This window comes from Poecilia mexicana, unplaced genomic scaffold (genome assembly GCF_051168715.1).
Source record: "Poecilia mexicana isolate PSO_F unplaced genomic scaffold, ASM5116871v1 scaffold_8, whole genome shotgun sequence".
NCBI lineage: Eukaryota > Metazoa > Chordata > Actinopteri > Cyprinodontiformes > Poeciliidae > Poecilia > Poecilia mexicana.
This window is the reverse complement of record NW_028263377.1, coordinates 7,097,098-7,124,714: the sequence shown is the minus strand read 5'-3', so window position 1 is coordinate 7,124,714 and position 27,617 is coordinate 7,097,098. Positions and strand designations below refer to the sequence as shown.

The following is a 27,617-nucleotide window of genomic DNA, read 5'->3' as shown; positions in this document are numbered from 1 at the left end:
CACAAGGGAAAACCATGAACTTCCTTTTCCAAAAGAGATATATCAATTCTAAAATAAATCAAGAGCATTTTCCTCATCATTTTCGCTGTGGTCTGTGAAGTAGCACAGCAAGTTTTTAATCCCATTGAGGGATTATTTGTGTGAAAATTCTTTGTTTTTTTAAAAAAGCACTATAAAAAGGATTTTAGAAGCACTTACTGGATGTAAACTTTGTTATCGCAGCTCATCTCATTCCGCCACGCCTCTGTTGAGGGCTTCAGGCTTAAGCGAGTCGATGCTAATCTGGGCTAAAGGTCGGCGAGCACCTCAAACGCAGAGCGGTCACGTTCAAACCCGGCTCTCTCAAAAAACAAAAAAAAAGCTTTTCCAACAAGGTGGGTCTGAGCTGCGGGAAGCTGCTTCGACGTGGGAGGAAAGAGGTGTCAAAAAGAAGAAGCAGCAAGACGAAAAACAAGCACAGTAAAAAAACAAAAAAAGCTCAGCAGAACTACGTCTGAACCGTCGTTCACATCCTCGACGGGAACAGGGTGCAGCGAGGAGGAGCTGATCTGCTGATACGCACTGCTAGAATAACTGATGAGAATCCAAGTTAGAAACTTTGGTGCAACGTCTGGGTCACTGTCTGGGTTTGCTTCTAATTTCGGTGTGAAACTATCCACACAACACAAGTCGGATCGCAAAGATAGCAGGAAGAGGAGCTCTGTTGATTTAGGATGAGATCTTGATTGACCCTCAAAAAATTTATTGTACATTACAGTTACATAAAGCAAAAAGAAAAAACAAAAGAAAAAACCACAAGTGGCTTAAAATATTTTCTATTTTAATATATAACAAAGTCATATTTGGGGTTTTTTATTCATTAATGGAAGTCAATAGACAGCTTGACATGGAAAAGCTGCAAGAAAGACAGACAGAGCTAACCCAAAGGATGTGGTGACTGCAGATGCTACCATCGGTTTTAGCTGCCAAGTTACCAACATAAGGCAATATAATCTAAAATATACATGTGATATATAAAAGAAAAAGGGACAAAGTGCTTTGCTACTAGTTGTCAAAACTACGATAAATAGATAACAAGGTCAGAAATAAGTTTTAAGTAGTAGAAAAATGGTGAGGGAGAAGGAAATAGGTCAGATATGCTAGCTTGACTATGACTTGATTAACATGTAGATGTGCTGTGGAATTTGGTGTTTCGGTTCAGTTAAAAACAAAAAAGGCGACCCTCACCAACTCTGACAGATCATTAGTAGCAAGTGTTTACATTAGCTAATCAACCAGCGCTGTTTTCAGATGATCACTTATTAATATTTGCAAAATATACATCAAGCATGAAAACGTAATACTGTCATGTTTTGTTCTTTGTGTGGGAAATGTTTGCATGTTTTTTGGTGTTGAATCCTGAAACACTAGTGGAGCTGCTGTCAGTCTGTTGCTGTGGCAACAGGTCGATGTGTAGCGTAGCCAACAGTGAAAAAAACAGTTTTGAGTTGTTTTTAAACATTTTTTTCTGTGTTATTTTCCATTTGCATTTTAGCTCTGCACTAAATTAATAATAGCTAAATCTCGATACATATTTATTACCTCTTAGAATGAAATGCACCAATTCGTGTCAAAGCAGCTTTCACCCATCATGGCCACTAACTCCTGTGGTGTCTCAAACTTACCAGCTCATATCTCAGAGTTTGAACCTACAGTTGAAGTCTTAAGGTTAAAAACACACAAAAATAAAGACTGTTTTTCTCACCTCTCAAGTTAAATCAGACCAGACTTCTCTCACTTTACGTCAATTAGAATTAGAGTTATTTCTATATATTTTTAAATGCCACAATAATGGCAGAAAGAATCTTTTCCTCATTGTTTAAAGAGTCAGTAATCATCTTGTACACTAAACAAATATGACATTTTCTCCCTCTATTGTGGCGTTTAGCAAACAGGAAAAATTTTGGGAATTCCAGCTAACCCAAAACAAGTTCACTTCAGACAGTGAGAGAAAAGAAAACTGGTGGCTTTTTAGTTTTTTGTATGTGGCTTTCTGGTTTCCTCTGTAACTCTTGCTGCTTTTGAGATGTGACAAACCGTGTTAACCTGGTGTCGTATCTACGCCACAGCCTCCTCTGCTTCACCTGTCCGGAACATATGGCGTCCCATCTGTCGGCTGCACTCTTTACATCCTCCTCTTCCTCCTTCCTGCTCCTCGCCCTCAATTTGCCTCATAAAAACACAACTGAGCTTTAACTCACTTTGCTGCTCTGCTTTGCTCTGGTGCTGCCATAAGTGGGAAGCAACCTATCTTTTTTCCCCCTCTCACTCTCTTTTGTTTTCTCTTCCTGTCGTGATGCAGAAACTATGCGCATGCCAGGCGGCGGCGGCCTCCGGTGCCAGCTAGCAAAAGCCTGAAGCTGCTCGCTTTACGTAATAATAAGTAATCAGTGCTACTCTGCATCACTTCTAACGTGAGAAATTAAAGCATGGCAATTTAAACCTGAGATACTGTGTCAAAGTTTCTGAGTAACTCGGATCCGGATGTGTGCACAGACACGGTTACTGTTACTTTACAAACCAACAGCCGCTCCTGCCTACCTCTGCGTAGGCAGAGAAGAAGAGACACTGCTGCACAGCGGCTGACTGGCACGGCTCACACACGGTAGCTGCACAGCTGAAATCATTTCTGCCGTCTCATTTCATAAATGAATTTCTCTCTTTCTCTTTGTGAGAATCTCTGGCTGGCGCAGACTTCTCCTCCTTATTTCACTGGTTTTTAAATCTCCTACTTACAGTAATTAGCAAAAAAAATAAAATAATTGTTTTGTATCTTGTCACGTTAGCAACCGCTAACTCCTAAATCACTCGCTCAAGATTAATTAGCTTTTAAGTTTTGTGAAGTTTGATTGAAATAACAGTAGTAGAAGTTACTACAAATGTATCAATGTAAAAGTGTACTCTAGTTTACTTTAATGCATCAATTTGTGTTTGCAAAATTAAAAATCTAGGTCGTGACCAGGGCTGTCTTTGAAGAATAAAGGGTCCTGGGCTGGAGCCAGTTTTGGTGCCCTATCCACCCCCCGGGAAACAAATAAATAAATAAATATCTTTTTCTCATGCAAATTACAGAACACTGATAGGTAGGGCTACACAGACGAACATTTTTTTTATGTTATTCAATTATGGCAAAACTATTACAACTTTTTCAAATAAAGAATGACCTAAATCGTGTTTTGTTGTTGTTGCTGAGAATAGACTGAATCTTTTTCCGTTTTCTTCAGTTGAGAAGTTCTTTCCACTTGCCTGAAACAAAGGCAAGTGGTTGCCTTTGTTTCAGTAAAGAAAACGTGAATGTTTTGAACTCGGAATGATTCTGACCATTTCATTTGTTTGATTAAAATATTTCATGCTTAACTTATTGTTGATCAGGAACAACATTCTCAATAAAGCTTTGTATTTTAATAAAAAAAAAAAAAAAAAAAAAAAAGAACTTTGACCCATAAGCACTCTTCAGGTGTTTTCACGTTGGTAAGTACAAATTGATGGGTGGTTGGTTTAAAACAGTGTTCTCAACCCTGGTCTTCACTGCCCACCTGCTCTGCATGTTTTAGATTGCATGATTGCATGCCTCTATTCCAGCTCTTCTGCATGCAATCATGCAATCATCATTCAAATGATTGCATGACCATCAAGTGCTGCAGAAGCCTGTTAATCACCCAGAGATACAATTCAGGTGTGGCAGAAGGGAAATACTTAAAACATGCAGGACAGGGGGGTCGGTGAGGACCAGGGTTGAGAAACACTGGTTTAAGATGTCTGGGAGATTTCCCCATGTAAAGATGTACTGCGACTTTAAATGAACAAAAATCTAGCAATATATATATAAAAAAACCCACCACAAGCAAAATGAATAACTATGATGTTTTTGTGATGTAAAGCACATTGAATAATAATAATAACCTTGGTTGATGAGCGAGGTGCAACGTTTGTAAAACAAGAACAGTACGAAAAAGTTAAATTTGGGGTAAAAAGATTGGAGTCGGGCCGTTCAGACCGCCATGAATAAGTCAGATATGGGTCGCAAATAGATGGGGAAAAAAAAACAAAACACAACGGGGATTTGGGTCGGATTTTTGTCTGCTGTGTTAACGAAGCCTTAGAGAGAGAAAACAAAATAGATGCTACGAAAGACAAATCGGAGTTCAACAGAAAAACGTATTTTTTTTTCTTCATTTCAGGATTAAATACATGCTTTAGAAAACACAAGCTTCCATTAATGATGTCAGGAGGGATTATTTGAACAAACCGACGTGGATTTTACTTCTTAATTTTGACATCTCAGCTCAGAGATCAAAGCTGCAGAGCTGCCACTTCCAATTTATTTCCATCTGTTTCGCTGTTTGGACCAGCCAGCGTGGACGAGGTCCAGTACCGAGGCAAAGACTGTAAGTTTGTATGCAGAAAAGGATTTTTTTCTAATCACAACCGTTGGATTCTCTTTGCTATTCCAAATGTTGACGAATATGTTTCTTTTTTAAGAGAACATTGCTTTCCTCATTGCAAAAATGCAACAAAAAAAAGGGACATTTTGTTAGAACCACAACTGGTTTCCTGGGTGATCTCCTCCTTTACTGTCCCCCGTTCTGTATCTTTAACCCATAACTCCACAATATTTTTGAGAAAATTAAGAACTGATATTTTTTTGTTTCTCACAAATTATATTTAAATCACCATCTAAGACTTAAACAATGAAATATGTTCTGTTTTGACCATCTCTAAGGCTTAAAAATGCATTTCGACAGCTATCTTTTGTGGTTTGCCACCACAAAAAATACCTTCTTAAAACACAGATCTTAGCCTGACAATAATTGATAGTAGTTATAAGTACTTTAATAGAAGAATGTGGCTCTGTGAATTAAAACCATGAAAAGTAATTTAGCAGAGGGGGGACAAAGAAACGCTTCCCCCGTACCGTTCACTGCTACACGCTCATTACGGGCTGAAAAGCGCTAAAAGGTCAGGCTCTTGAATCTCCCTGGACTTAAAAAGTAACTTGTCATTTTGACTTGGTTTTACACAACCCTCCGGGAGACAAGTTCTGCGCGGCGAAAAATGTTCCTTTCACAACTACCGGTGCACGTTTTATTCCAGCTTTGTACAAGCTGAGAATTCAGCCGTGGCCGTAGGCGCCGCACGTCCCGTTTCACCGCCGTCTCCTCAGCCTCCTTACGAGCCGGTCGTTATCTTTATCACAGGCCAGGTGCCGCAGCCGTAACTCACCGCCGGTAGGCACTGCTGCCCGGCACAAGTCAGGAGGTTAAAATGAGCGAGTGCGACTGACTGGGAGCTTTAAAAACACAGGCAGAGGTTTTCGTATATTTGCTCAGCATTTGGCAGGATGGTAGTGTGTGTACAACTCGGGTCAGACGTTTTGGATTTCCTCCTGCAAGCCGATCACGAGCTGCGTTACCGCTACAAACGTGCGCAAAACTTTGACTATGTTCCGCTAAAAAAAATATGTGTTTATATATATATATATATATATATATATATATATATATATATATATATATATATAAACCTATTTCGCAATTGTGGTGTTTCCATTAAATAAGAAACACAACCAAAAATCACACATGAATAAGTTCGTGAGATAATTCGTCAAAAGACTCGCCATACTTGCAACATTTCACTTGATTCTATGAAGAGAGAAACATGGCATCTTCAGGAATAAGGAGTTAAACTCAAGGACCAACCAGATTTGCTGGTACGGTGGTTCGCCCAGGGCGCCACCCAGGCCAGGACCACCACACACCCACCAGTGTTGGTCAGTGGTTAAACTGGATTTAAGACAATGTTGCATCTTTTTTGTTGTTCTGAATAATTCAGACAATATGTACACTTGTTCTATTAATAGTTAGTTTTTACTAAACAAGACAATTGAAAAACTTTCTCGATGGTCAATTTTTGATTAGTAGAACTTTGAGAAACCATGAAATAAATTCTATGGTTTTGAATTAGAACAAAATAAAACTTAATTTTGTTCTATTGAAAAAAAAAAAAACTAACCAAACCAAACACTCAAATTATAATAATTTCCTATGATGGAAAAAAAAGAAGGTACATCTAATGTGCTTGAGGTTTTATCTTAAAATACACCACGGGATTGGACAAGTTTCTCTTAAATGTTGACGGTCAACTTGCCAGAAAGTTAAAAGTCATGAAATCATGTTTGGTGCCAAACTACTTTACCCAACATCTGAATTTGAAGAAGGTCATGAAACTTTTTCAAAATAAACTCTCAGTTTTTAAGCAAACGGAAATCATTTTTGAAAAACCCTCTTAATTTGTACCAGTCTAATCAAATCAAACCTTTACTATGAAATAATACAAAAACATTCAAGTTAATTGACATCATGTCATGTTGCGATAGTGAAGAGGACCCAAATCCAGAGGCAGAAGATTTAATGGAAAAATATGAATAAAAAATGGTTAGGGTGGGAGCACAGGAAGCCAGAGGAGGACAAAAAACATCAGAAACAAACAAAAACACAAAGTGCAAGACCAGGAGAACAGGATCGAACGGGATTTAACAGGAGAAGTAAGAGAAGCAGAAGTTTGTAAATACTAGGAGAGTGAATGTTGGGGATTAGGAAATAATCTACTCACACTACAGAATGTGTAGATAAGAGGAACATGAAAAACTAGAGTAACTTAGAATAACTAGACACAAGAACGTAAATTAGAATCACTAAGAAAGGACTGAACTAAAGTAAAATCAGAAACAAGACTGAGCTAATGAAATATATGAAACTAAGAAACATAGAAATAGTTTAGAAAAAAGAAGAAACTCAAACAATACAAGATCCTGACACATCAGTTCTAATTTGACTCCATTTGCGAAAAATCAAGGGTCCTTGGTTTTCCCCCAAAATACTTCCAAAAACCCTTCTTGGCTAATTATTGTGATCCTTATTATCGTCTCATGAACTGTATGAATTCTTCTACCTCTGGTGTTTGGTTGATAATACCCAAATGTCTTAAGAGTTTTACTTTTTCAGTAATACATTAACTATCTGAAAAAGGTCTAAAAAAATTATTTCATACTTCTGATTTTCACCCAGGCTTCTCAGTCGGCTACAAACTTGCGTCTGGACTCAGAGTGGGCAACAAGTGTCCCTTTCTTGCAGCCGCATACAAAGAGGTGCATTCATTAAGCCAAGAAAGACAGAGCAGAGTGAGGCAGAGAGAGAAAGAAACACACACACACACACAAAGACAAGAAGACGAGATGATCACACTTGCTCTGTTTCTCTAAGCAGAGACGAATCAACAAACTGAGAGCAGAATGAGCTCTGTGTGAGTCAAAGCCACGGGGGGGGGGGAGGTTAACGGTGAACGCTGTGCAGTGTGTGTCATCAACCCGTTACGAATGCGCAAAAAGTATGAACCGGCCTGACGTTTTCATTTGGGATTTGTGTTTGCGCCTTTACGTCATGAGGAACACGAGCTTCAGTGAACAAAGCAGCAGCAGCGCGGGGCCCCGTTTGCTTCTGGGTCAGCGGCAAAAAGACACTGGAGCTTTCCGACTCCTTGACTGAGAACGTGAAGAGACTGGCAAACCGGCTGGAGCCCCGGATACAAACGCTCCTGCAGGCCGACCGAGGAAGAGATTACCACCCAGATAACGCCGACTGACCGAAAGGGAAAGTGGGAAATAAAACAACTTTTGAAGTCATCCAGTGAGAGGGATTCTTATTCCTCCCTGGTAGCAAGTCTCTACCCCCTCTGAGTTCACACTGGGGCAGGATTGAGTGCCATCAACCCCGCATACCAAAAAGCATTCCGGAGGTACGGCACGTCAGAGTTATGAAGGACAACGGGGATGATAAAAGCGAGGAGTGAACCATGATTCACGGGGAGGGAGATTTACCGGAGTAAGGAGAGGATCCGTCTACCCACTGAGTGGAATCCACAATAAGCAAAAGACGTGTGCAAAGAGCCAAACGCCAGCAGAGAGGCAGAAAGGCCCCGGACAAACACAACAGACCAGAGATGTTCTGATCGGGAGAGAAGTCTTCAAAATGTTCCCCAAATAATTAAGAGTTGTTTCAGTCCCGTGAGGCAGAGGGAGAGAAGAAAACACAAACGTCAAGAGAACAGATTAATTAGAGACTTTGCAGAGACGCCAATACAGCTGCCTCAGTTACCTTCCTGGTGTCTTGATAACAAAAAGTACATGTTGTCTCTGTAAGCTCCCGTCTGGTTAAAGCTCATTACGAATGAGGGGCTTGTGAAAGCAAATGAAGCGCAGCGCAGACAGAATGAGTCATTACAGTTTTTTGTATGTGAGATGTTTTGATTTTCACTGATTAAGAAACTGAGTTGATGCTCATCTAGGCTTGATTACCAAATCCTGTACAGGAAAGAACAAAAACCCAAACAAGAAAAGACACAACAAAAAATTAGAGCTGCTATGACTTTGGTGAACTATATTTAAAACCTGTTTGTCGCGAGAGGACCCAAATTTGGGTCCTCTGCGCTTGCCGCAACAAGATCGATTGAAAAAACATGCTATACATTTATCAATATAGGCATATTGCATATCCACAGATCGGGAAAAAGCTCTTCTAAATGATACAAACAATATTTTCTACATCAACAACACCCAGCCTGAACACGAAGTAGCTTGGTAAAACGAAACGTAATTAGATGCTAACGAGGCTAACGAGGCATACGCGGTAAAAAATGCAACAGTGAAAGAGCAACTATTCCCAAAGCCCACAAACTATCAATCAGAGTAAAGCCGAAGCTCTGCCGTTTCCAACAATACCAGAATCACCACGCTACGTGCAAAACTCACTGAACCAGCAGCTGAAGAAGAAAAAAAGAAATCGCTAATTTCACGAAGCGAAAAACATAAATTCAGTCCTACCTTTGCTGTTTCGTGGTCATAATCCTTATTAGACTAAATATTTCCACTTGGTTCGATAATCCATTTTCCCTAAGTCCATCTCATACTGTTTTCGGCTCTGCCCAGAGCCTCTTCCGCCTCCTGGGCTTCCATATAAAAATGTAGAGGCGAACTCCGTCAATGCACGTCACATGCGTTTCCCGTCCTCTAATTGGTGAATGGCTTTAGTTTCCGTATTAATGTCAACGCCCTCGGATTCTATTGGCTCTGACGGTTCGAAAGACGTGTCAATCATCAAAATTGGCCAATGGGATCCCGAGAAACCGCCCCGCGTAAGTTTGCATATCTGTATTGAGAACTGCATGGTTTTACTTGCAGAGCGCAGAGCGCAGACTAGAGACTCCAGGAGGAAATTTTTTTTCAAAGGAACCCCCAAAAACAATTGTTATTAGATGTAATTACTTATCTATGACAAGTAATCATTTATTCTATAAGAATAAATAATTGAAACAGAACCTACAGAAAAAAAACTGAGAAAGTTCAAATGGCACAAATTGTGCCAAAATGGCTAATTTGGAAGGTCCGCCTAGATTTTTATCAAGTAGTACCTCTCTAAAACTCATGTGATTCACTTTCTTTCCATGAAACTTGGCACAGTAAAAGGTCAGATTGTGTACTGTTGTTTACTACATCCAAAACATGTAGTAAACATGCTTTGAAAGGAATCTTCATATATTGAACTGGGTTTTTTTTTGGCGGAAATAGATATTTTGCTTAATTTCTGCTGTGTATCATATTAATTCACTTTCCTCAGTAACAGGCAGGGTGGGTTTTAGAGCTGTAACATATTCTCTAGAGTCTTGCCTTTATTTTGATACCAAAACAATTAAAATAAACTCTGTAGTTCTTGAGATACATTCAATTCATTTTGGGCATGTATTTTCAACCATATTTCTCAAAAAGAGGCCTAGAGATGAAGAGGTTAATCAAAAGTATTTTGGATTTAATTTCTGAGAGACTCATAAACGTCACTGACGCACTCCGATGCGCTCTCGGCTCGAAGCGGCGCGTTACGCCGTCTTCTACTGTGGTCAGCAATGCAGAGCTGCAAACTTGAGTGAAAATATGAGTGAGTGGAGTGAGACTGGTGAGCTCAGCGGTAAATTTCACTTTAAAAAACACAGCGGTCAGAGCAGGCGACCCGCATGCGGAGGCTGGAGTGTGACTTACATTTATTTAATAGATCAACAGCACTAATTTCCTCCTTTTAGTGTCAAAAAGTTTGACATATTCAGACACCGACTGGATTTGACTAGATAAACGAAGGAGAAGCGAGTTGAAATGTCCTGAAATGCACGATGTCCGTGTGTTTTACGGCGCCATAAAGCAGCTGTAGGTTCTCCACACTTCACTGGCTTCTGGAGGCGCTAACAAGGCGCCCTGAAGGGCAGCGCAGCGAGACGCCATCAGCAGCCTCTCCACCCAGCTTCCTGTCTCATTCCATGCTAAACTGGAGCTAGGCTTAAAAAAAACAAAAAAAAAACGGTTAGCTTTGTTACATCAGACGGCTGTTTGAGCAGAGGATTTATAAGGAACCGAACAGAGTTGCCTGAGACTCGCAGGGTTTTATTTTCACCATAGCCTAAAAACAGCAACATGACCTTCCTCTGATGATACGAGAAGTTTCCAAAAATAATGTTGCTGAGGACGCTGCGGCTTTTATTCTGAAACCGGCAGCGTTCACACCGGTTTTAAGGAAAAGGCCCTCAGTGATAATCCAACGCGATGATGCAACAACAAAATAATTCACTTTATTCTAAACAATGACAGAGTTTTATCTCCAATTATCTCTCAATAAATAAGAGTGTTCTCTAAATATTCATGTTTTACAGTAATTCTATTCAAAACTATGAAGTCGATCCTGATAACTTTGATAACAATTGGTTTGTAGCTAATGGAAAACGGAAAATTTAAAAGCAAAATGATTTTTTTAAAAACTAAATGTTATATTAAGGATTACATAACTATGAAGACGGTTGCCTGGGTTTGCAAATTAGCTAGAAAACCTACATACATTTTGGTTTTACTATGTAGCATTGTTTGATACAAACTTTAAATGTTAACTGGTTTTTTTTGTCGTCTCATTCAGTGTTGCTTTAGAAACTGAATTTTGCGTTCGTGTTCACTGCAAGCTACATCCATCGAAACCAGGAGGAATAAATGATTAACACGTGTGTAATGACTCCATACTTTACACTTTCTGAATCGAGTTACTGGAACAAATGACCTTCTTTTTTTTTTTTTTAGATGATATTTCAACTTATTGAGTGATACTCGTACATTTTATTGGCCGGAAATTACCCGCAGCAAAGTGCGGCACGTCCAATAAATCGACCTTCGTTCCGGCCCCACGGTGGAAGAAGAGGGATTTCTCTTTCTGAAAATGTGCTTTCAATAAAACATGAATATTCTTCCCAAACGGCTCGCAGCGGAGCCGTCTGAGAGTTCCAGTAGAGAAGAGTCGGTCTGCAGTGCGCCTGCAGGCGTAACCCCAGAAGGAGCCACGCTGAGAGGAAATCTAAACACCAAATCTTCTGTGTCTGTAAGCCGTCTCCCTGTTTGTGGGCGGCGCATTAGACACGGAGTCTGTTTGCACTGCAAAAATGTTGCCACGGTTTATTTGACGGCATGAAAACTGGTCCGCAGAGCTAATCTTGCAAAGATAACCGAGGAAATGCCGTCTGGTGAATCTTTCAAACATTTCTGAACGCGCATCAAACAAAGTAGTCCCTAGCAAAAGTATTTATACCCCCCAATTACTTCTTTTCTGTCACCTTCAATGAAATGCATTAGCATTTTATAAGATATTCCAACACAAAAAGTTCCGTTTCTAGCTGGTAGAGTTGTACCGCAAAAACGTGCAGCTATAGCTGCAACAGAAGGTGGATCTCGAGCGTTGATCAACTACTTTTCAAATGTTTATTTTTGGAAAATTGAACAAGCAAGTACTATTGGTTCTTCCACTTCTCACATATGCATTACTTTGTGTTGGTCCATCATAAAATACATTGAAATTTGTTGTGACTTGGGACACACCGATCCACGTTTTTTCACTTCTGATGCCGATATTTGAGGTTCAGTATCGGTCCGATACAGAAAAAGTGCTAAATTGACAAAAATGTTTTCTTTTTCTTTTTTAAATGCAGACGTAAATGTACTGAATTACAAATGTATTTGATAACTCTGAACCAGTGCAGCACATTTAAATACACCAATAACTTTACAAGCTTCCCTCATGTTACATCAGCAACCAAATGTGTAAAAACAACTAAAGTATAATAAACAGGGGTGAAACTAGGGGGGTACGAAAAAAAAAACATATATATAATATATAATATATATATATATATATATATATATATATATATTTATTATTATTTTTTTTTTTTTTCGTCATAGTACCCCCAAGAATTTAAAACTACTTTCACCCCTGAAAATAAATAATAAAGAAACTGAAAAAAACAATAGGCTGACTCTCTTAGTCAAACATGTAAAAATAAAGTGCAACAAACTTTATTTCAAATGATTCACAAAGTGAAATCAAGAATTCTGATTATGATGTAAAATAAATCATAAAGAATGATGAGAACAAAGCATAGAACTAGATTGAATAGACCTGCTCTTCTGGCTCAGGCACAGTCACCAATACCTGATCTAGAATTTCTTTTCAATATCAGGACCGATACAGATATCGATAATGGATCGGTGCGTATCCAGCTGTAACGTGACAGAATGTGAACCAGTTTAATGTGTATCGCTGTATAGAAGGTTAAAGATGAGGGAATATTTTAATTCACCTTCAAAAACATTCACTGAACGCTAAAAGCAACAAAGTCGTTGAAGACTTTCCCTTTGTAAACATGAACAGACGCTCCCACAAGGCTGATTGATGCAACGTCTGGAACAAACCAGAGTTTGTCATCTATTATGTAATGAAACAAAATCTCATGAACAATCAGTCATTAGTTTTCCTCAATGTTCCTAATTATTTTAATGGTTTTCTAAGGCATGAAAGCTTAATTACATGTGAGTTTCCCCAACGTGACGCGTTCCCATGGCTACCGGTACTGTGTGGCCCCCGCAGGCTCCTGCTGGAGTCTTACCTTCTCAGGAGTTTTGGTCTTGTTGTTGTTGTTGTGCGACGCCAGTATGACGTCTTCGTGGACGCGATCCAACAGCCACAGGAGAAATTCCAGGGCGTCGTGCTGGGAGTTGCCACGAAACTGGGACCCGTACTTGGACACGACCGTCTGAGGGGAGAAAGTGAGGCGTGAGGACGCTGAAAACTTTGTGTACATCTGATGAACTGCAGTACGACTGACAGTGCGGCAGCTTCTTGATGAATTTATTTTTCCTGAGCTTCAGGGTTTTACCTACAGAAGGCAAAATGATAAAATAAAAAACCTTTTTAAAGTAAATATAAGCCTCAAATTTCTTTTCATTTTGTGATTTTACAAAAAAAAAAAAAGACACAAATGCCATAGTCAGTAAGGTGAAAACAAAATAATGCAAGGTTTTTAAGGTTTTTTTTTTTTTTTCAAACTCCTTTTACTCTGATGTCCCTAAATAATAATAAAATCCAGCTGGCATCAGAAGTCTGTTAAGACAGGCAGGATTCATTTATAAAACAATGTCCCCAACTTAGAACATCTCATGAACAACTAATGGAACAACTAAACAGTCTCTAGGAAATGGTCAACCAAAATATACAAACCAATTAAGGAGAGTTTCAAACCATAGGTTCAGGTGCGGTGGTAACTCTGGAGGAGCTGCAGATAAACAGCTAAATTAGCCAGACACTCAACTCTCGTCTTTGAAGAAGAGTGGCAAGAAGAAAACCGTTGTTTAAAGAGAGCTACAAGTCCCATTATAAGTTTGCCACAAGCCAGAGGAAACAACAAACAGACAGGAAAAGACACTTTGATCTGATGATACCAAAATATATTGTAATCCTCAGCTCCTCAAATGGCAGCTTGAACTTATTTCCAAGAGGCCCAGACCAAAGATTTGCTAGAAAAACAAAAAAAAAAAAAGTTTTTGCTAACCTTCAGAAATTCCTACAAAAATATCAATTCCTACAATAGGAAGGATCATGAATGCAATGCTTGGTGACAAAGTCGGAACTCAGAGCTGGGTTTGCCAACGCAAGCGAGTTGAGAGCGTTCCAGTTAACGCTGTCGGAAAAGTTAGGATTTCAACATGGCGGCGCCCGTTGACGACGTTCGCAGTACCTCTTACGGACGTTGTTTTAAGCTTTACTTTCCATAAGCGAAAGCCATTTTTAATTTGTTTGGTTTAGAGTTGAAAGGTGCTACATTATGTAACATTAACTTTAGACGCACTCTTACAAATGTGTCTTCTAAAACAAACAGGTTTCTGTTCATGTAGGGAGCGGCCATATTGAAAGTCGGCCTTGCAAGTAGACAGTAGTAGTCTGACTTCCCAGGAGGAAGTCAGACTTAACTGGGAATTCCTTGCTACTAACACGACGCACCATAAAACACAAGCTCGCTTGATTCATGTCAACATGTCTTTACCGACATCCGTACGTAAAAATGGTCGATGAAAACTTTGCGTTTCACTCCTTCTTGGAGTGACAAGTAGTTATTTATTTTACCATTACATCCAAATTTAAAACTGCTGTGCTTAATTTCTGATGACAAGGTGGCGTAGTTTAGCTTTAGCTTCATCTTGTACAGACATCGTCTGGTGCAGTTAGAAAATCCAAACGCAATTGAATAAACCTGGCCTAGACACAGAGCACTGCAATACATGGAGCAAAACAGCTGCTGCGCATCGTCATAAGTACACCTTCCCTAAAGAGAAACATGATTGTGACAAAGACTGGAGCAAAGGTTCAGATCGACGACCCTGAACATACAAGTAGAGCTAAAATCGAATGAGCATACTCATGTAACTAAATGAAATGATTTCCAGTTATTCATCTAGAACATTTAATAATAAAAATACACCAAACAGCAGATTGAGGACTACTCAAGCTCTCGCACTGTGTAACGTGACTTTAAATGTAAATTAACTTAATTAGGTGAGGAATTAGCCTCACCAACCTCAGATGACAGCTTGGTGAAGCAGAGAGATTAAGTTTGACAGAACAGCGGGCAGAATTCACTAATGTGCAACATGATGTACGGTGGACGCCGTCTGACGGATTGTCAATTGAAAGTTTGGTTCAAGATCCGACTTAGGCAAATGGCTAAAGCACGGCGCTGAAAACAGAGGAGGCTTCAACGAAACAGGGAGATCAGCCGTGCTGACCGGCTCAAAGGAGAGATAAAAATTCAGTCACATTCGTATCTAGTTGAAAGCGAAGCCTGAACGCCATCTTTGAAGCGTTGCCAAGACGTGGACAAGAGGAAGATGCAGATAAACTCCAGCAGGAGCGATAAGGTGTTCTTATCGCTCACACGCATCTTCTGATCCCGACTTAAAAGGCGAGCTTCCCTCGCTTGATACGACTCGTGGAAGTGAAAAACGCCGCCGTCGTACCGTCAATCTGGACAATGTTTCAGAGATACGTCAGTCGTAAAATATGAAAAGGTGATATTCAGAGCTGTTAGTCATGGCTCTGCGGAGATAAAACCACTTCTGTTATCACAACTCTGACAGACCCGGGCTGTTTCCTGCTTTAGAGGTGTACCGCAGTTTTTAAAGTCATGGTTTTACAAAATTAGAAAATCCTCCCACCCCCTTTAGCATTCCTGTGGTTTACATTTATTTTTAATTCGATGCAGAGGAAAGCGAAGCATTTCTTCAGTCATGTGTTTCACAGAGGGGCGTTTGTTTCCCTACCGCCCACTTGGGATGCGAGTCAGCTATGTAAGGTGTTGTAAAGTTAGAATATGTAACTTTTATGAAATTTTTTTTTTTTTTACACATTTGTCAAAACTGTTAATATGTTGTAACAGTATAGTATTAAGCAAATAATCTGTAAGGATTTTTTTTTTTTTTTAAATCAAGCTCTCTCGCCTTTTCCCGCTGCCAACTAGAAACAACCAATCACAGCCAGGAGGCGGGGCTTAGCGCTGTCAATCACCCTCTGCTCATGCTAGTTAGCATAGCTAAATATGATTTTCCTCTAAAAGGTAAGCTGTTTTTCTGTCATTAGCACATTTAGCAGAGAGTACATGAGATTGATTTACAGCGCTAAGACCCTCCTCCTGGCTCTGATTGGTTGTTTTCAATTACGAATGGTGACAGTTTTGACAAATATGTAAAACAAACTTTTAAAAATAATAATACATGTTGCATACTGCAGCTTTAATAAACTTGCGTGATCCACTTTGGTTTTCAGTTTTATATTTTGTATTCTCTCCTTCTCTAGTATTTGAACTGTTCTGAGCTTTACTCGTTGGTTCTTTGGTGCTCTGTCGAATGAATGTTTTCCCAGCTACCTGTGTTAAACTTTTGTTGATATTCAGTCATTTCCAATCATTCTCCCCCCAGTAACTCAGCCCACGCTCCCCTTCAGCTCCTCCGCATTCACTTAATTAGTCTCACCTATTCTTTGTGGCGATAATTACTCCCTCCTCGAGCGTACAGCGGATTCCCAGCATCAGCAGTAATTCGGGGGCCACAGCTGCCCGCTAATGGCTGAAACCCCTGACTTCAAGCCACCCCCCCCTCTAAAAAAACACTTAAAACTGCCTGTACTTAGTTGAAAAAGCAAACACACCTCAATATGCATTGATATGTGGTGCTGAAAGCGTCTCAGCCCAAAGTCGGCCTTTCATCCTCTGAAGAATGTTTCTGGGATTAAAGGACTAATGTCACAGCAACATCTAGAGAACTCATCCATGCTTTTATCTTTAGTCACTTTCATTACTGCAACAGTGTCTTAAAAAATAGTAGTAAAAAATTCAATCAGACAGCTGCAGCTGATCCAGAGTAACACCAGTTAGGTGGAGCACATAACACCAGTTCTAAGGTCCTTCCACAGAGATTAAACTTTAAAATACTGCTGTGAGCAGATAAATCATCTGGTTCTGGTCTGCTCTGCATTCCCAAAATCAGAACCAAACATGGAGAAGCAGGATTTAGTTTCTATGCACCACAAGTCTGAAACAAACTTCCAGAAAACTGCAAAACTGCCAAAACACTGACTCTCTTTAAATCAAGGCTAAACCCCCACATGTTTAGAGCTGCCTTTGATTCACAATAAGTGGAACATTGGTCAATATATTTAATGTACATTTGTTTGATAATGTTTACTGATGGTTTCATAATTGGTTACTGTACTTTGAACTGCCTTGTTGCTGAAATGTGCTTACAAATAAACTTGACTTGCTGTAAAATCTGCAGACCTCTTGGCCAACTAGTGCCAAAGAAAAAACGAATTCCGCTTCTGAATTGGTTGCTTAGCAACCGTGGGGGTGATTACATGGCGCCCCACGCAGCACTGAATCTGGGCATTTCTGCTACTCAACCTGCATCATCTTCCGGTATTTCAGATATAATCTATGAAAAAATAAATCTGTCAATAGGTGAATTTTCCACAAATAATCTGGAGTTCTGTTGCACAGAAAAGATTGCAAATAGGCAGGAATCCAACAGTTTGAGGATCTTTTTTAAAATCCTATTGTGATTCAAATTTAGAAATACTTTTATTTTCCTCCTTTTTTATTTTTGTAGACTTAAATAGCTGTTTTGATACTATAACTGAACAAAGACGTCTTATAATCTCATCTAACTTTTAAATTTTGGGTGTAAGCACAAATGCTTTAACCTGACAAACACTCTGAGCCAGCCCCTGGTTAAAGCCATGACACACTCAGCCTTGTTGTGATAGCTAGGGCCTGCAGGCCGTGATCTAAGCTCACCTGCAGCAGCTCTGCAGCCAGTCATTACAGCAGAGCAATAACAGTGATTACCATCATCTCCTGGAAGGTGACGATTGTTTGAGCGATATAATTACGGCGGTGGAAAAGCCAATGAGTATTTTATTACCGTCTGAGGCAGAACGGTCACTCTGTGATGCCTGTAACCATTTAGCACAAGTCGGGGAAGAAAAGAACCTTTTTCTTTTATACGTTTAACATTAAGTATTTAAATCAGCTACCAGCGACTGGGTGAGTGAGAAGCTGTTACCTTTGCTTCTATGCTCAGCCACCTGCTGAAATAGTATAACATTTTGTTTAGTCATCAGCAGTCACTTATTTTCAATTCACTTGTTAACTAAAGACCAAGTACTCAAAGTTATGCAATTTAGCATATGCAAAATACGAAAAAAATGTAAATACATTTTAATTTTAAAGGGGAAGTGTCGTGTAAAAATCAAAATTTTTTAGCTTATAATGAAAAACACACAGAGTTGCTTTGATTCTTTTGTGTATGTTTGAGAAATCTGTTAATCTCCGCCACTTCCCTCACTCTGCTCCTTCAGACTAGCCAGCAGCACTTAGCAAACACCTGGTGGAGCTGAGAATCAGCAGAGCTCAAACGAGCTACTTCTCAGTGAAACGTTGGTAAAAATGTTGTTAAAGGGTTAATTCATAGAGGAACCATGTTGTGACGACTTTCTGAAGGCGAAGTTTCAGAAAGAGCAGCAGGTTTTAAAGACACAGAGGCCCAATTTCAAGGCGTTAAATTATGACGGTCATATTTGATAGATACAATATTTTTAAAACACCTGAAGATAACAGTTACTTGACTGTGCTATGAAATGGTACTGTGTCTTTAAAACACATGACACTGCCCCTCTAAGACATCTTAACATCAGCGAGAAGATGGCAGGCTATCGTCATAGCTGCAATTCTAGCATGACGTCTAGAAACATTTACCCATTCCTTTTTGCAAAACAACTCAAGGTCATTCAGACTGAATGAAGAGACAGAGATTGAAAAAGGAGCTGAAAAAGCAAATGAGGTGGATTAGCAGTGTTTGCTAACAACTGATGGTTTCATTCATGATGTGTTACAGTGGATTACTGTCTCTGCTGCCTGGCATTGAGCTGTTAGCATGTGATGAAGCTGCCATACGGCAAACGTGTCTTCATACAGAAACCTCTTCATGTTTGTTGGAAGACCGACTATGAATAGAAATCTTTCCTTTCACAGCAGCACCATCCACAACAACTCTATGTAGGTACTATTAGCATCCAAGTATCTTCAATGTTCAATATCCCCCCTTTGGGATAAATAAAGTATGATTTTTTTTTTTTTTGACCTGAAATTAAATTAGCAAGTTGGTTATTTTTCCTTGTGTTGTGTTTTTCATGCAGGTCCAAGTGTTCAGTTTTGGTTTCATTCGACTGAAGTTCCTTCTGTTTAACTTATCAGGGCACAAACACCAAAGAACCGAAAGGAACATCATTCAGACACATTTCCAAAGTGTCTACAGGGAATATTTTTCCTATGTTATTTTACTTTGTAATACTTTGTTATGGTACTAGATCAGTCGCTCAAACTGCGTGTGAACAACTTTTATTTGCCGTTTTGTGAGCTCAAAGTGTACAGTTAGCTTACCAAAAGATTGCGTTTTAAAATAATAATAGATAACTGGTTTAAAACCAGGTCACTCGAAAGAGAAGCCGAAGATATGGGTGGAAAGAAAACATCGCCAGGACTACTTATATTTAATTTTGCTTTGGGACAGACAACATATTTTTGAATTTGACAGGAGGAATACTTTTCAATACTGGGTGAGCAGTGCTGCGCCCCACGCTGACTAACTTCATCTGAACGCCTGAAGTAAAAATTATTTATGTCGGGCTTTCTTCTTGAAGTTTGTCTTTCCCACAAAAGACGTAAAAGTTTGTCATTCTTGTGACAACATGTGAAAAAGCTTTAAGGCGTGTGAGTGCTTTAGCCAAGTGCTGCAGGACTGAACACTTATTTAAGCCGCCTCCTGCCTTCCACCTGTGTTTTCCTTAAAGCCTTGAGGTTCTGGAATGCGGTGAGGATAATAAGGATTTTTATTTTTCCTCAGCAGGAGGTACAACTTTGGAGGAGGCCCGTTTGAGGAACTACCGACGAAAGCGGGGTGATTCTACACTTTAAACACATACAGTCAAGTCAGTGAAATTCTAAACAGAGAGAAAGAGGGGGGAAAAACTTGAATTAAGAGAAGCGGAAAAACATCCAGCGCCTTTTTCTTTTTCTTCTTTTTTTTCCCACGCTTCCAGGTCGAACTAGATCCTTAGTGAGTTAATCCGGCTGCTTTAGCTGAGCCTTTCCCAACCTCTGAAGGACGAAACACATGACTCCCGGAGGTTGGCGCGACTCACGGTCGTCCTAATGGAGTCAACAAATTAATAGACTAATTGAAACACACGCCAATCTCCTATTTGTAGAGCAATTTAAAAGCTTCGTGCCGGTTTAAATTCCTGCAACCGGGAGCTAATTTAGCCTCTCAAACTCAAGCCTCGGAGCTATCTGATCATTTTATAATCCTTCCTGCAGGCAGCTGTGGTATTACTCAACAGGCAATTTCTGAGGACTCAGGCTGCACTAACTGGGGCCTCTCAACACTGCCAAGAAGAACAACAGTGTGTGTGTGTGTGTGTGTGTGTGTGTGTGTGTGTGTGTGTGTGTGTGTGTGTGTGTGTGTGTGTGTGTGTGTGTGTGTGTGTGCGTGCGTGTGTGTGTGTGCATTACTGCAGGAAACATCTTATAAAGAGAAAAGTTCTGTTTTTGTTTGAACCTATTTGTTAATCTTGGTACGGTTTCCTTTGACTGCAGCACTGAAGTGGATTGTGCAAGAAAATTAGAAGAAGAAGAAGAAGGTAAAGATTCATTTGGCAACAGGAGGTCAGATTCGTAAGCTGGAGATGGCAAAAGAACAACTTTTAGAGGGAAAACCATATCAATTAAAATCGATTCTGCCTTTGATACCCTGACACGCCTCCGGTTGCCCCATCAGGTGAAATGTGATGTAATAATTCTTGCATAACCGGGGAAAGAAAGAGAGAGAAAGCTCAGCAGAAACGGTCAAATCACTCCCGGCGCCTATTCTTACGGTGTAATTAGCATTTCCAAGAATAAATCCATTGTTCATTTCTTTGTTCGCCCCTCATCATCTACTTCTTGCCTTGAACCAGAGCTCCGAGTAAATCCAGAGTAAAAAAAAAAAAAAAAAAAAGACTGCAGGCGGATAGATTCCATCTCCCTGGCTTGAGGAAGCAAAGAATGATCTATGTTGGGACACAAAGTTATCAAAATACTCGATTAGCTTGTGGAGTGGAACTTTCTGCATACGGCCAAAGTTTAAGGTTGGGTTCTGACGTGCGAGTCTGCGACCCGCTGAACTCGTGGCCCCAGACTGCTGCGACGCTGAGCAGCAGCCTCATTATCACCTGGCAGGGAGGGGGACTGTCAAGTCACAGGCCAGCGCGCTGCGGCAGGCAAATAGGTGCTATGCTATTATCCGAAACGCCTCGTGACAATGAAATAAGTCAGCGGCCCCCCGCTGGGCAGCATCCTTCTTTAATAACGTGTGATTATGTCTGACTGAGCAGAGAGCAGCTGTACTTAGAGGCAGAGTGGAGCTATTCACCCTACAGCAGGTGTTTGGTTAATGACGGCCACTGAGACTCTCCTCAGCGTTTCATTACCAACTAATTATCACCTCTCCAGAACCTTCCACCACCGGCTCCGCCCGCCATCAACACTTTTCTCGGAGTTGCCCCTTTGTTTTGGCAACTCGAAATAAGATCCCGGTGTTTAATTTGATTGAAGTTATAAATACAGATTTTTGGGGAAACTCTCGAGAGCAGTCTTTCGACAGGTCCGTTTTCGCTCTCTCCTGCTAATTGAATTCAAAATCTTCGTGACATCAAGTTTTAAAAGTTGCACTTACAGGAATTTTACAGGAACTTATTATATGTGGGGAAAAAGTTGTTCTTTCAGTCACGTTTTTTCAGTCTGTATATCGCAGTTCCCGATTAATCGATAACTGATTATAAAGAATTTGAAACTATGCCATGGTAGAACATACTTACAAACAACTTGTTTTTATCTTCCATCTTAATTACAAAATGTAATTTTTTTTGTAGTTTTTGGCTTAAAAACTCATAATAAGTTGTTCTTTCATAAAATGTCTTCTTTCGAGTCTGTACACTGTAGCTCACAATTGGTCAATTACTAAACCAGTTGACGATTATTTTAATAATCTATTCATCACAATTGTTTCTGCCCTGTTCCTCTGTGGACATTTTACGGAAATACAGTATGAAAAAACATATGAAAACTGCTGGAATCTGCCTTTTAAAAAAGCTTCCTAGTCATCCCGCGGTTTTAAGAGATGGGGTCCATTCGACCCTGCATGTTTATCATCCTGTATGCAGCCCAGGGGGCGTTGGACTGACCTCACATGCCCTTTTATGAGGTTTTTTTGTGTGGTTTCAGGAACTGATTGTCTGACGGGACATCACCACTACTGCCTCCCTGATGTATGATCACGACGTCTGCCGCTCTCCTCCTGAGTGACACGCTAAGACCGAGAGAGGTTTAAAGTAAAAATCACTTACTGCTCAGTTTTTTATTGTTTTTGGCCATTGTTATTATTAAGTGCTCCAGATTATGTAGAGTTGCAGGTTGCAGACACCTGCAATAAACTGACAAGTCAAAAAAAAAAAAAAAAAAAAAAAAGGAAGGCTTAATCTAAAGAGAAGCTAAGAGGCCAATGGTGACTCTGGAGGAACTGCAGCAATCCACAGCCCAGGCGGGAGCAAATATTTTGACTGGACAAACTACTAGTGTTGCATTCAATAAATTTGAATTCCAGCAGGAAAACAACCCCACAGATAGAGCTATGATGTAAGGGTTTAGATCAGCTGTCTGGAACATTTCCAATCCGAACAGCCATTTCTCCCCTCAGTCCAGCTAAATAAAACTCATAGAGACATTCATGTTACATGGCCCTTAATGAACGTCTACTGTAGGATATCTGCTTCCTTTTTAAACAAAACACCATTTTATTTCCATTTTTGAGTTTTAAGCTAAAATAGGGGAAAATAAAAACTTTAGCCCAAAAGATTATACATACATTTTCTTATGTGGAAAATGGTGCAAAGAGAGTGGATAGCTTTGCAACTTAAATACCAGAAATAAACTGCATCTAAAGGAATATGACTGGTGCTTTTTGGTGTCATTTTGTTGTGAGAATTACATTCAGAGAAACAGAGAAACTCCTGGAACCTGTATTTGTTATTAGAACTATATTTAACAACATCAGTTGAATCTTTATCAGTTTTCATCAGAGCCATTGTGGAAGATCTAAAGGGCCACTTGTGGCTCCGGAGCCTTAGGTTGTAGACCCCTGGTTTAAATCTAACTGAGCTAAAGCTATTTAAGAACAATAGGCAAGAAAAGACAGTCATGAAAATCTGGTGGAGAAATTACAGACATGCAGACTGAACAGCGGTAAAAGGTGATTTTTGTGTTTGTTTGGTTTCTGGACATTACTTTATAGTTTAACCAAAAACAAGGGGGTAAACTTTAAGGTTTAGGAGGAGCCATCTATAACTCTGTGTTTCAGTGGTGTTTAAGTTTGGATACCTTGAAGTTCACCGAGAGCTGCGGGGTGTACTCCAGAGTCCACAGAGCCCTCACCAGACCCGCCAGCTGCTCCGTAACTTCTCCCTTCACCGGCCGCCTCTCCTCGGCCCCCGGCCCGGTGCCTCTGCCCTGCCTCAGGTCCATCTTGTAGCGCTCCAGCCCCAGATACTCCGCCAGCAGGTCGGTGTTGCTCAGACACTGGACCACCGCGTTCAGGAAGCAGGTGTTCCCGTGGTTCTTCAGCCCCAGCACGCCCGGGACTTTGTCTCCATACTGGTACAGCAGCTTGTCTCTGCCGGCGCACAGAGACGAAGACGTACTCGGCGGGTGCTTCGCCGCCCGGTCCCAAACCGCCGCCACCACCGCCGCCGCTGGCGGCGCGTCCTCCCTGATCATCCCCGAGCTGGCGGTGAGGGTGCAAGGTGCGCCATCTCCGAACCCGCCGTCGTCGTCCTCCGCGTCCTGCGCGTCCCCGTCCCCGAAGTGGGTGAAAGTGCCCAAAGTTTTCATGATTTTGTTCACGAAGCTTCCCACGGACTTGAGCGATTTCTTTCGGAAAAGCTTCCCGGATTTGGTTTTCCTCTCTTTGCGCTTCTCCTCCTTCGTGTCCTCCTTGACTCTGCTTTGTTTCTCCATGACAGCGAGCCCCCCACCTCTCTCTCTACTCCGCCGTCGGTCCGTCCTGACGCCGATGATGGTCGTGCGAATGCAGACGCCGGGGTGTCATTTTTCTGCCGGTGTCCCGGTGCGCGGACGCGACACCTTCTCGGAATCCGGACGCGGCAGCGCGGCGCGGCGTTATTCCACAGCCCACTGACCCAAAACCTCCCTCATCCATCCCGACACTTACTCGAAGCGTTCATTCCGACTCTGGCGGCGCTGTCACAGGCAGTCCAGCTGCGGCGCCAACTTCTGCAGGAAAACACACACACATGCACACGCACACACGCTGAGGCTGTGATTGCGTTGGGGCGGCTGTCTCCTCCCACTTTAAAACTACAGCGGAGATAAGAGATCCAGAATAGTCAATTTATGTTTCATTTATCTGTTTTTCGAAGATTCAGGATCCGTACATGTTTTGGCAACTGGGATTTCTTGTAATAAATGAGAAATATTATTATTATTATTATTATTATTATTACTATTATTATTATTTTATAAACTTTAAAAATACAAAAGGTTCCATTTAAATTCAAGTACATTTTTTCATATTTAAAATCAAAATCATACGCAGATGAAAATGGAACAGTCCCCAATACAAGTTCGGCATCCTTCATTACTAATATATGGTGAAGGAGACTGTTTGACCCAATGACTTAGCTAAAAAAAAAGTCTGTCCAAAAATGCAAGACGTGTTTATTTTATGCACGTCCTGTTCCTCTTCATGCGTTTCATGATGGAGAAGAAAAAAAATACATGGGACAACATCTTTGAGGTGTCAAACAGCGCCTCCTACAGTCACAACATATAGTGTTCGCCTGTTTAGAAATCTTCAAAACAAATACTCTTCTTTGTTTTAATAATGTTGAACAGGAAAACGTTTAAAAAACAAATTTAACGGGTGTCATCACATGTAAAACACAGGACAAACAACAACAACACACACACACACACACACACACACACACACACACACACACACACACACACACACACACACACACACTAAGACTTACTGTGTTTCTGGAATTTGGGAGGGAGTAGCAGTACCTAAAGACAACCTCTAGGAGGCGTGCGGGGCCATTTAGCAGATGTGTCAAAACTCCTCCAATTTTTAAGCCCCGTCTCCACGGGCGTGGCATTGAGCACGAGCGATTTAAATGGCAGCAAACTGCAAACACTGATTGGGCCGTGGAGTCCGCGACGAGACCATAGTAGTTGACGAGAGCAGAAAGAGCATATCGATAATTTCATGGTCAGACCTTGAAGTCCAACCTTTATATCAACTGTGGAAAAAGAACGAGGGTTTCTTCGAGAATACGCAGCTTGTATCCTCCTCTGTCAACCGCAGGACTGAAAACGAGTTAGCCTGGTCTAGGTGAGCTACTTCTTCTACTGACATGAACAGGCATTTGAACACTGACACCACCTGGTGGCCGGTCACGTGCTTATCAGTCAAACATGAAAATACTGTAGTACACATCTTTTTACCAAAATGTGTTTTTAAGAGTAGTTTTAGTCTTTCGATTAAACTAAAAAAGTGTATTTAGTACCACATTTTAGCGGCTGGAATCAGTGCTTTATTTTTTGGACAAACATTATTACATCATGTTCTCTGTTTTGATAAGGAACAGAACCTCTTGAATGTGAAAGCATGACTTCAGTAACATTTTAGCCTTATAACCGTTTGTTCGCCATCACCGTAGAAAAAACGCAAAACACGATTATTGTTGAGAAAGTTGTAACTGAAATGATCTTATGTAATATTTACATTTTCTCATATATTCAGTTTCAATTTTATTTTTAAAGACTTTAAATATTTCTCTCTATGTGTAATGATGAATCAATATAATATGAGTTTCTCCTCCTGGAGTGAAAGAAAAATTATTGAACTTTTCTTTCTTTTTTTTTTTACGACATTAATTTATTTAGATGTTCCTTATATTTTTGCATATATCACTGCACTAATACTGTCTAAAATGGTTATAAGTAGCTCCTTGCAGACACTCCTCGTCCCGACTTGAAGACAGAAAGAAAGAAAAAATAATAATCTCTAGTTTTCTCAGACTTTATAGACAATCGGCAGCCACTGAATTTTGTAGCCTTAGGTTAGGATTTCTTCCAATTGTGAAAGAAGGAACAAAATGTCTAGAAGATAAACCATCTCCAGTGAATGTGTGTAGGTGTGTGTGTGCGTGGTTGTGTGTGTGCATGTGTGTGAGTGAGTGAGTGACAGCAGCTGCAGTTTCAGAGAAATTTCATTAGCTAAGCCTCGGAAGAGATTTATCACAGGTTACAATGTTCTGGATTATTACTCTCATTACCGGGGCCTTGATTTTAAAGAGGGCTTATCTCTGCACTCGCCGCATAGATACGTCTAATAACACATGGGTTGTCACATATTATAATATTAAAAACTCTGGATTTATGGCAGCGGTGAGCAAAAGCAATAAAGCTGATTCTCTCGCTTGCTGCTGCAGTGAGACAGGGCCCCCCCCTTTTTTTTTTTTTTAGAAAAAGCCTCGTTCTCCTTCGTTTAGAGCTGATGATAAGGTGAAGGCACACGGTTGTTTGTGGAGTGGGAAAACAATCCTAACCAGGAGGGCAGGTTTCAAAAAGAAAGGAACTCATTAGATCGCGTTAGCGGAGAGAGCCGACGAAAGGCACTCGGAGAAGTTGATGGTTTGTGCAGAGCCGGCGTTTACCTCCCAAACGCAAACAACAATCATCTCTCTTACGTATTATTTACCGAGCCGCCATGCCACCTGTTTATGCAGCCAGACTGTAATCAGGGAAAAGACAATATCTATTAAATGCTCCAGTAGGGGATGAACACGTGTTGCCAACATCAAGTCATGGAGAATTCCAAAAATAGCTATTAAAAGATCTGCTTTTGTTCATGTGTAAAAAAGTAAAAACATCCACCCATTTTTTTTAAATTAAATTTGCATAATCACATCCAGTTGGTGGTTCAACATCCACATTAAGAAGTAATCTTTGAAACACAAATAAATCACTGCTCAAACATTGGTGTCCCAATAGGACGACCTTTTCTGAAGCTTAGAGCGTCCCTCTTTGCACAATGCTCTCCTCTTGTTGGGCCACCTTAAATAAAGATAAAATAAAACGTTTTGTAGGTTGAAGACGGTTGATTTTGAGTTTATAGAGCCACTTTTGTCTATTCAACCCATTTGAGTTGTGATTAGAGGTGAGCGATACTAATTTTATCGCGATAATTTGGTGTACTGTTGTAACAATTAAAATTCTGACAAAGAAAACAACAACGTTTTACTACTTACTTTTAGGTAACTGTGTAGTTGCTCGCATAGCGCCACAGACACAAACACTATGCTTGAAAAACATTTCGAACAGGCATATTCAGGACACCACGTCACAAAAAAAGTGTGATTTATATCACCAAACTGCACACAATAATATTTTGCACTTTATTAATGCTCTTGTGGAACTAAAAGTGGAGAAAATGGTAA

The 27,617-nt window shown here is 40.4% G+C and overlaps 1 protein-coding gene across 1 annotated transcript in view; it reads right to left on the bottom strand.

Moving 5' to 3' along the window:
- Positions 1 to 24,408, bottom strand: part of usp43b (ubiquitin specific peptidase 43b) — an 81,538-nt gene extending 57,130 nt beyond the window's left edge. The window contains exons 1-2 of the mRNA XM_088008130.1: positions 23,470 to 24,408; positions 13,060 to 13,206 (exon numbers count right to left, since the gene is read on the bottom strand). Of these exons, the coding sequence (XP_087864256.1) occupies positions 13,060 to 13,206; positions 23,470 to 24,105 (783 nt within the window). The 5' untranslated portion in view covers positions 24,106 to 24,408. The remainder of the gene's footprint in view (positions 1 to 13,059; positions 13,207 to 23,469) is intronic.
- Between the last annotated feature and the right edge of the window lie 3,209 nt (positions 24,409 to 27,617).